Genomic DNA, 10,990 nt, shown 5'->3' with positions numbered 1-10,990 from the left:
TGCATAGAATGTATTCATTTTGGCCTGATTCTTTCCAAAAGAATCTTCCCAGTCCATAGAGGAAACAGAAAATATAAGAACACTTTCCACATTTCTTACATTCACAGAGCTTCTCTACATGGGTAGTTTCATATGTGAGAAAAAAAAACTAGTCAGAAATATATTTTGATCAGTTGTAGAAAATCTCCCAGATTCAGAGGGCTTGTTTTCCAGTGTGAGGGAAGTGGCTTTAAAGGCAACAGAGAAAATGGATTGATTTGTCATATTTTTTTATATTTAAAGAGTTATTCAGTAAGATGTGGTGATATCTGCCTATAATCTCAGAGATTCGGGAGGCTAAGGCTGAAGGATCACAAGTTTGAGGCCAGTTTCAGCACCTTCACAAGACTCTAAGGAACACAGCACATAACTATCTCAAAATTAAAAAAAAAAAAAAAAAAAAAAAGAAATACCAATGTTGCTCAGTGATAGACTGCCACCAGACTAAAGCTCCATTACTATATATACACTTGGCAGTGTGACCTTTTTCTTGTCTTTGAAGGTGGAAAGAAATACTGATTTAACCACATTTAATAGTCAAAGGATTTTTCTCCAGTAAATTGTCTACATATTTATGAGTAAAACAGTAGTAACAATAGAATTTGCCAATTGTTTTCATGAGCAAAATCTCTCTACACTATGTGTTCTTCAATGTGTGTAAAGTTGAGGTGATGTAGCAAAGGCCTTTTCACATTTTTGATATTCATAGACCTTCTCTCCAGTATGCAATTTTTCATGTTGGTGAAGGTTAGAAGACGTAGCAAAGACTTTACCACATTGTTGACATTCATAGGGCTTCTCTCCAGTATGTGTTCTTAAATGATTTTGAAGGTAAGAAGACCGAGTGAACGCTTTGCCACACTGTTTACATTCATATGGCCTCTCTCCAGTATGAGTTCTTTTATGTGTTTGAAGGTGAGACGACTGAGTGAAGGCTTTTCCACACTGCTCACATTCATAGGGCCTCTCTCCAGTATGTGTTCTTAAATGATTTTGAAGGTAATAGGATTGAGTGAAGGCTTTTCCACACTGCTCACATTCATAAGGCTTCTCTCCAGTATGCGTTCTTCTATGTTTCTGAAGGTCAGAGAACTGAGTGAAGGCTTTGCCACACCGCTTACATTTATGGAGCTTCTCTCTTGTATGAGTTTTCACATGTACATGAAATTGACAGGATCTAGCAAAGGCTTTTCCACATTGTTTGCATTCATAGGACTTCTCTCCAGTATGTGTTCTTTTATGGTTTAGAAGACTAGAGGACTTAGTGTAGACTTTGCCACACTGATTACATGCATAGGGCTTCTCTCCAGTGTGAATTCCTCCATGTCTGTAAAGATCACAGGATCTAGCAAAGGCTTTTCCACACTGCTTACATTCATAGGGCTTATCTCCATTATGTGTTCTTTTATGGCTTAGCAGATAAGAGGACTGAGTGAAGGCTTTGCCACACTGATTACATGCATAGGGCTTCTCTCCAGTGTGAGTTCTTCCGTGTCTGTAAAGATCACTGGATGTAGCAAAGGCTTTTCCACACTGCTTACATTCATAGGGCTTCTCTCCAGTATGCGTTCTTCTATGTTTCTGAAGGTCAGAGAACTGAGTGAAGGCTTTGCCACATTGCTTACATTCATGGAGATTCTCTCTTGTATGAGTTCTTACATGTACTTGAAATTGACAGGATCTAGCAAAGGCTTTTCCACATTGTTTGCATTCATAGGACTTCTCTCCAGTATGTGTTCTTTTATGGTTTAGAAGATGAGAGGACTGAGTGAAGGCTTTGCCACACTGATTACATTCATAGGGCTTCTCTCCAGTGTGAATTCTTCCGTGTCTGTAAAGATCACAGGATCTAGCAAAGGCTTTTCCACACTGCTTACATTCATAGGGCCTATCTCCAGTATGTGTTCTTTTATGGCTTAGCAGATAAGAGGACTGAGTGAAGGATTTGCCACACTGCTTACATGCATAGGGCCTCTTTCCAGTGTGAGTTTTTCCATGTTTGTGAAGCTGATGGGATCTAGCAAAGGCTTTTCCACATTGTTTACATTCATAGGGTTTCTCTCCAGTATGTGTTCTCTGGTGTATTCTGAATAAAAAGGGATGATCAAATTGTTTCCCACATACCTTGCATTTAAAATGTGTATTCCCACTGTGCCTTATCGTGTGAGTTGGAAGACTTGTGAGTGTAATGAAGGTTTGATCATCTTGTTTATATTCATAGAATCTCTTTCCAGAATGAGTTTCTTCATGTCTCCTCAAAAAATATGGGAAAGGAATGGCTTTCCCAGATACCTCACATTTAAAAGGTTTGCCTCCACTGTGTGTTCTCATGTGTCTTTGAACAGCTGGGAGAGAAGAAAAGGCTTCACAACATTGTTGACCTTCATGGGGTTGCCATCCATGAGTTTTTTCATGTCTTTGAATGTCACTGGGACAACTGATGATTTTCCCACATACTGTACTTTCATAAGGTTCATCTGCAGATTGTATTAACATTTGTCTCTGAACACTTTCAAGAGAAACCAGAGATTGCCTGTACTGTTTAAATTCACATGGCTTCTCTTCACATTCCTCATGCTTGTAGAATTTGATTCCAGAGTGAGAATTGGTCTTCCTATAAAGGAAGGAAGGACATATGAAGTCTTTTGCACACATGATGCAGGCATTGGGACTTACTCTATTACACTATTTCTATTATCAGTGCTTATTTCATGCATGATTTTCTATTTATTTAGAGGTTTTAGACTGACATTACTACTAACATCAGGTAAAGGATAGAATAAGCTATCAATACTACTAACATCAGGAAAAGACTAGGTTTTCTGACTTGTACAAAGTGCCTAAATCTAAAGAAATTGAAATAAAGTAATCTTTTTCAACATAGCTTCCTTATGGCTAATATCCAAAGAGTGTTTTTCACATACACAATTTCATACCACTTTTTGCATGTGAACAACTTTGAAAAGACTGAACATCTTTTACAGTGATGTAAATATTTTTGGTAAAAAATTTAAGAAAATAAGTACATTTCAACTTGTGCATATATCTTTGGTTGGTTTGTTTTAAAATTTACATGATATTCTCAGATTCCCTCCAGGATTTCACTTGTGAGTATAATTACCTTAGATTGTTTCCAGAATTTTTGATCTGATCTTCAATGTCCTTGTCATTCCATTTGTTTTCTAAAATGACAAACCAGAAAAATCTTTTATAAATTTTGAGGAGCTAGTAATGCCTTTACGTGCTCTTTATGCTAAATAATTCACCAACTGATTGCCTTTTCAAATTCTACATAAATGACCAAAATCTTCATGAGTTCTCTAGTTGATTAATTAAAGAATCATCAATATTACCTATAAATGCCAGGTTTCTGAAGACTTCCAGCATCACGTCTATGTAAAGGTTCTTCTGAGATAGATCCAGCAAATCCCACTCTTCCACGGTGAAGTTCACAGCCACATCCTCAGAGGTCACTGAGATCTTAAAAATGTCACAAATGTGTATTGTAGTCCAGAATAGACTGACAGCTTGATAAATCTATACTTAACATGCATGCTATTCAGATGACTCTCTGACCTCTTGATTAATTCTATAATTTGGTTCATCAAATCTTTGTGGCACTCAATTCTTCTCAGACATTCCAATACTTGAACTGGGCCAATAGGAAGGCAAAAAGCAATGTGTTTTATACCCTTCCTTTGGTAAGTTCACAGTAAGTAAGGTGGGCTCCTGGGTCACCCCTCACTTCTGGGTTGGTTGCACCTCTATTACACATCCTAAAAATGTTCTGTGCAGTACAGAACTCATATTAGCACTCCTAATAGTACTTACACTTAGAAAAGAAAGACAACTTACTAGAAAATTGCTAGTGTCATGGAAAACAGCATGTGAGAGCAAATTATCCAACCACAGTGTTTCACTGCACCTACACAGTTAACATAGACAACATGGTATTTACTCATCTCTTGAAACTCTCTGAAAGTCCATTGTTCTACCTAAAAAGAGAATCCTAGAATCAGCCCCACTCAAAACTTCTAGGCATGGGTCACAAAGAAACTTCTCTCATAGACAACATGAAGACAAACTTTCAAACAGGTTGTCGGAATTTGTGAACTGGGGATTGAGCTCATCTATGTGATTACAGCAAGAGAGCAACAAGAAGGTTGAAGGTGCTTTATCCAGATAAAGACTTTAGTCAACTAGTAAACAAGTACAATAATTAATAAACACAAAAATTTGATAATTTCTTGTGGTCACTTTCAAAGCAGAATTGTGTAATGGAAAGAACGCAGGTGTCTTATAAATACCTCAATGGAACAAAGATGTCACCTTGTCCCAACAACAACCTTACAAAGTTTTATGAGACTCAAAACGGTCTTCTTAATAAACAACAGGAACTACTATTCTAAATCTCATAGCAACAATGAATGTCCAACAGTTGAAAAACTCTTATGAACAGCAGTCAGTTCACTACCATAGGAACATTCATGTACCTCACAGCCATGTTCTGAACAAAACTCTTTGAGCAAGGATGGACCACATGTACAATGGATGTCTGTTGTGAAAGAGTTTTCTCGTGCCTGTAATGATGCTGGTGCAAACAAAACTAAGGTAAAAGCATTTCCAGATTGTGGTAAAGCAGCAGGGTTGCAAACCAGAATCATCACATATCTAACACAGTTTGGGTGTGAAACAGGTCACTCCATGTACATGTGAGTATGCTGAGATGTCTGCACAATGACAGAAAAGCCAAAAAGATTATCTACCAGAATGTGCCCCTGCCACTGATACACAACCATACTCAAAGACTTACAACAGGTGACCTCCTGAGCAGCATAGTATCAGCAGAGGTGAGCAAGAGACCCAGAGGAAGCTTTCAATGTGCTGGCCTTCTAAGCATGAAAAGATCACAGACACCAGGTGTCTTGGATACAGATCACAATGATGGTCCAGGCAAACTGGAATCTAGTTGGCAAAGGGCATGACATACCACTATTCTGAAGAAAAAAGTCCATTTATTATACATTCACATGTGAAAGACTCAAACACTTTTTTTTTTAATATTTTTTTTTATTGGTTGTTCAAAACATTACAAAGCTCATGGCATATCATCTTCCATACATTTGATTCAAATGGGTTATCAGCTCCCATTTTTACCCCAAATACAAGTTGCAGAATCACATCGGTTACACATCCACATTTTTACATAATACCATATTAATGACTGTTGTATTCTGCTACCTTTCCTATCCCCTACTATCCCCCCTCCCCTTCCCTCTCCTCTTCCCTCTCTACCCCATCTGCTGTGGTTTAATTCTCTCCCTTTTTTTCCCCTTTCCCCTCACAAACTCTTATATGTAGTTTTATGTAACAGTGAGGGTCTCCTTCCATTTCCATACAGTTTCCCTTCTCTCTCCCTCTCTCCCACCCCACTCGTCTCTGTTAAATGTTAATCTTTTCCTCATGCTCTTCTTCCCTGTTCTGATCTTGGTTGCTCTCTTTATATCAAAGGAGTCATTTGGCATTTGTTTTTTAAGGATTGGCTAGCTTCACTTAGCATTATCTGCTCTAATGCCATCCATTTCCCTGCAAAATCCATGATTTTGTCATTTTTTAGTGCTGCGTAATACTCCATTGTGTATAGATGCCACAGTTTTTTAATCCATTTATCTACTGAAGGGCATCTAGGTTGATTCCAAAGTCTAGCTATTGTGAATTGTGCTGCTATAATCATTGAAGTGGCAGTATCCCTATAGTATGCTCTTTTGAGGTCCTCAGGGAATAGACCAAGAAGGGCAATAGCTGGGTCAAATGGTGGTTCCATTCCCAGCTTTCCTAGGTATCTCCATACTGCTTTCCATATTGGCCGCACCATTTTGCAGTCCCACCAGCAATGTACAAGTGTACCCTTTTCCCCACATCCTCGCCAGCACTTATTGTTACTTGACTTCCTAATGGCTGCCAATCTTACTGGAGTGAGATGGTATCTTAGGGTGGTTTTGATTTGCATTTCTCTGACTGCTAGAGATGGTGAGCATTTTTTCATATACTTATTGATTGACTGTATGTCTTCCTCTGAGAAGTGTCTGTTCAGGTCCCTGGCCCATTTGTTGATAGGGTTGTTTGTTATCTTATTGTTTAATTTTTTAAGTTCTTTGTATATTCTGGATATTAGGGCTCTATCTGAAGTGTGAGGAGTAAAAATTTGTTCCCAGGATGTAGGTTCCCTGTTTACCTCTCTTATTGTTTCTCTTGCTGAGAAAAAACTTTTTAGTTTCAGTAAGTCCCATTTGTTTATTCTTGTTATTAACTCTTGGGCTATGGGCGTCCTATTAAGGAATTTGGAGCCCGACCCCACAATATGTAGATTGGAGCCAACTTTTTCTTCTATCAGGTGCAGAGTCGCTGGTTTGATATCTAGCTCCTTAGACTCAAACACTTTTAAGATGCTTACAAAAGGTTTCAACTATTTATTCATTTATTTATTTTGGTAGGGCAAAATAAAAGAAAAAAAGATAAGCAGAGATTGAACCCATGGCACTTCACCACTGACATACATGCTCAGCATACTTTTCATTTTAAGGCAGTACTCACTAACTTGTTCAGGGCCTAGTAGGTGGTGGCGGCAGTTAGCATCTAAATTAATGATTCTCCTCCTTGAGCCTCCCCAGCTGCTGGGATTACAGGCAGGCACCCCTGCACCAGTGAAAATTTAGTTTTTTAAAACAATACGATAAACAATTTTGTAAAAATAATATGCAGTAAATACAAGGATAAGCATGCATACCAAAATGATACAACAGGGAGTCTGGAAATATCACAGTACTGCAATGAAATAAAACAGAACAGAAAGCCTGGAAATATTCTGATTCTGTCATAAGCTAGAAGGTAATACAACCCCAAAATAACCTAACACAAATATAGCCAATTGATCTTCAAAGAAAGAAAGTCATTTACACCCAAGATTGAAGTGGTTCCAGGGAGAGAGAGCTGCTCCACACATACCTCCAGAGAAAAGTGGAAACACAAGAAGAACCATCAGAACAAGAATTTCATCATGGCCAAAAGCGCTGAAAGGATCCCAACAGCTCCATAAAGCAGTCACAAGGAAGAATGGAGGAAGCAAAGTGTGACCTTCTCTAGCCCTTCAGAAGAGCAGCAAGCAAAGTGTGACCTTCTCTAGGCCTTCAGACTGACCCTCTCTGGTACAGGACAGGGGCCTGACATTCCAATGTGAGAGCATGGTCACTGTCTCCAGAGTGCACACAGCAGATCTGATGTAAGTTTGGCCAATTAATACTAAAATCATTATGGAACTATATTAATGTATAAAACAAACTCTCCCTCTTCTATTTCAGAAGTGATCATTTTGAAAAATAAGCAGAAATTCCTTAAAAGAAATTAAGTAAACAAACAGCCTGCATTAGAAAAGTATAGCAAATCATTGTTTACTCTCTCAACCATCAACTAAAATCTGATTAAAATGAAGCTTCAGAGAGAGACCAGACTCCAGAATTCCTGGGTTAAAGTTTATATTTATGTATTTGTTTGTTTATATTTTACACCAATGATTGAAACCAGGGGTACTTAACAAATGAGCAATTTTAAAATATTATTTCTAATTTGAGAAAAAAATTCTAAGTAGCTCAGCACCTAAGTTGTTGAGGATGGCTTTGAACTTGGGATCCTCTTGTGTAACACTATTCAGTGGCTGCGATTACATGTATGTATAACTGTGCCAGCCATAGGCTAAACTTTACAAATAATTGTCTGGAATTATTAATGTGCATGGACCTGAAACAAAACAGAAACATACAAAACTGTCCAGAACAAGGAAGACTCTGCAGTTACACTTTGAGACATCACCACAAGTCTGTAGGGTCTGACACCACACAGCAAAGCAGCAGACAGCAGGGCTTCACTGGCCATTCAACAACAGCAAAACACACAGCCTTCTCAGGATCACAGCAACACTCCCCAGAATAGGCCACATTCTGAGCCATAAGCCTCACCTCAGCAAGTGTGCAACACCAGTGAACTCCTAAGTATGCCCAAAGAACATGGGAGCTAAGCAGAAATGAGATCAGAAGCAGCTGGAAAGCCTCCAGGAAATGGGAGATGCAACACAGGACTCTAAACAGACTCAGGAGAAAGAGGTGATGCAAGGGAAAACTTGACCTTGTTTAGAAAAAAATGAAATGTAAAAGTCCAACATGGGAAACAGCACAGATGTTGTGTCAGTGGTATCTATAGTATCCAAAATATTATCTAAAAAGCAATCATTAAACCTCAACTTAAGAAAACCAGAGAATGAAAACCAAGGTAAGTGTAAATTAAGCACAGGCAAATAACATAAAGGGTATTGATGAAACCACAATCAGGAAGTCAGCAGTCTGCAAAACCAAGTTCTTCATGGAGATCAGCATCACTGATAAACTGATAGGAGGATAAGGAAACAGTGCACAAGGGTGAGGTTATGGCTCAGTAAAGAGCTTGCCTAGCACCAGTGAAGCACTGGGTTCAATCCTTACCACCACATCAAAGGAAGTAAATAAGACTAAGGTATGAGAAATACTATGACATTAAAGTAAGAAGACAACAGAGGACAGAGAAACTACACATTAGAATTAAAAGAACCATTGTTACCATTCATGGGCACTTCAAAAATATCATGAACATGTGCTCGATAAAATTAGATAACTTAGAGGAACTGGCCCAATACTTTGAGAGAAACAATCTCTCTCTTTTTCTTATTTTAAATTTTTTTTAATTGGTTGTTCAAAACATTACAAAGCTCATGATATATCATCTTTCATACATTTGACTCAATTGGGTTATGAACTCCCATTTTTACCCCAAATACAAATTGCAGAATCAATCCAGTGGCGCAATTGGTTAGCACGCGGTACTTATGAGAAACAATCTCTTATAACTTACACAGAAGTGCAAATACACAAAACAGATGAGCCCATGCCTACTGAAGAAACTGACTCAATAACTGATTGCTATCCAAAAGAAAACATAGGGACTCCCAGCGTCACCAGTTGCTGTGTGCACATGGAGGACTGAGCTAGCTTGCAATAAACACTTCTTTGCTGCTTAAAAACAAAAACAAAAACATAAGGCTCTGATACATCATACAGGCTTCCAAAAGGCAAATAGGAATAACCACCAATTTTCTACATTTCTTTTCTACCATGAAGAAGCAGAGAAAACAACTTCCAGTTTCTTCTGAGGCACATGTTACAATATTAACAAAATAAACACGATTAAATAAGGGAGCTATGAATTTCTCTCATGGTTATAAAAGCAAAATACCTCCACAAACATTACTTAACTAAATACAAAAATGAGTAAAAAGGATCATACAACAATTCCAAGAGAGAATTATTACACCTATGCAAGGTTGATTAAAAATTTAAAAACTAATTAACATCATCCATCACAATAGAAAGCTAAATAATAAATATCATGGTTATATCAATAGTAAAGAAAAAAGTCGAGAATAATGAAGAAATATACTGAAGCTCAGAAAATCACAAATTTCTCTAGAGAGAGACATGAACCTTTACTCTATGTGAAATAAATCAAAGAATCATGAACATCAACAAGATGATATCAGGGTTGTAAAGCACAAGGTTAACAAATAGGAAAATTGTTATACTGACGGCAGCAGCAAGCTGAGCACAGAGGCAATGCCGGGGATCCCTGAACTAGTTGAACTATCTACAGTGACAACAGCCAGGAGAATCCCAGCTTTGTGGCCAGCATGGGCTGTTTTACAAGACTGTCTCTAAATAAATAAATGAACAAATAAATAAATGTACTAAAAATGTAGGTTAATGATAGAGTACCCTTGAGTCCAACACCCAGCACCAGAAAACAAAATATTAGCATAAACATACACCAGTTACATAGCACACATACAAAGAAAGAAAGAAAGAAAGAAAGCAACATTCATATATAAAACTGAAAAAAAATCTGTATGACAAAAAGTGCAAGTTTTTAAAGAGAGAAGAAAAGACCAGGCAAATATGTGGAGATATTTCATGTTCATATTGGAGAAGCTTCAGTGTAATCATCAATTATTATCAATTTTGTTATGGATTCAATAAAATCAAAATAAAACACCTTTTATATTTCATTAACAGTCATAAGAGACCCATAACAAAATAAAATAATGAAAAATAATTCCATAGAATGGACATTATCTGAGGTTGAAACTACTAAAAGGCTACAATCATCAAGACAGTGGTATTTGGCACAGTAGAAATATACTCCACTGGTATTTAACAAATAAGCAAAGGAGAAATGCAAAATATACTTTCTAGAAAAGTGTTGGCAAAGCACCTGTACACTAGCATGAAAAGAAATGGAGAATAGTTCCTTCACAAATGTCACAAATTCAGCTCTCAGTGGAGACTCAGTTTACAAAAATGACACAGAGCTGGAGCTGCAGCTTTAGCAAAGCACCTGGCAGGCACTTAGGAGGCTGTGGATTCTCTACCTAGCACCAAAATATTGCCTATACATCCTCCAACTAAATTCAAAATTTAGAACTTTATAAAAATAACACAGAAGTACTTACAAACAAATGTGGACTTGGCATGAAAGCTTCATATGCAATATGAGAAACATGATCTGTGAGTGAAACACTAGTAAACAGAACTTTATCAAATTGATGTTTCCATTTTTCAAAAGATATACTTAAGAGAATAAGAAGACAAGCAGAAAAACTGGAAAAATGTTTTTAGAACACATAATAACAATGGACTGGTGTTCAACATACATGAACAACAACTTAGTAAGAAAGCAAGCAACCAACTTAAAACTGGGCAGAAGGTCTGAAGAGAACTCACACGGGCAGCACAGAAAGACAGTGAAAACATAAATCATCAAGAACTCTTTCCCTGCTCATGTGAATGGAAAGGGAACAGATACTTTGGAAGAT

The 10,990-nt window shown here is 37.5% G+C and overlaps 2 protein-coding genes across 2 annotated transcripts in view; one reads left to right on the top strand and one right to left on the bottom strand.

The window, feature by feature from the left end:
* Nucleotides 1–687: 687 nt before the first annotated feature.
* On the bottom strand, nt 688–4,543 carry LOC143639727 (uncharacterized). The gene is made up of 7 exons (XM_077107770.1): nt 4,514–4,543; nt 3,372–3,519; nt 3,161–3,221; nt 2,502–2,653; nt 2,332–2,384; nt 1,705–2,163; nt 688–1,620 (listed from the first exon to the last, which is right to left on the bottom strand). Exons 1-7 carry the CDS (start codon nt 4,541–4,543, stop codon nt 688–690), a joined length of 1,836 nt encoding a protein of 611 aa, XP_076963885.1.
* A 214-nt stretch (nt 4,544–4,757) lies between these two features.
* The window catches only part of LOC143639726 (uncharacterized), a 50,291-nt gene continuing 44,058 nt past the window's right edge, over nt 4,758–10,990 (top strand). Inside the window, exon 1 of the mRNA XM_077107769.1 lies at nt 4,758–4,889. Coding sequence (XP_076963884.1) covers nt 4,758–4,889 — 132 coding nt within the window. The remainder of the gene's footprint in view (nt 4,890–10,990) is intronic.

This window comes from Callospermophilus lateralis, chromosome Y, assembly GCF_048772815.1.
Source record: "Callospermophilus lateralis isolate mCalLat2 chromosome Y, mCalLat2.hap1, whole genome shotgun sequence".
In the NCBI taxonomy this organism is placed as follows: Eukaryota; Metazoa; Chordata; class Mammalia; order Rodentia; family Sciuridae; genus Callospermophilus; species Callospermophilus lateralis.
The sequence above is the reverse complement of the archived record's forward strand: the minus strand, read 5'-3'. Positions and strand labels throughout refer to the sequence as shown.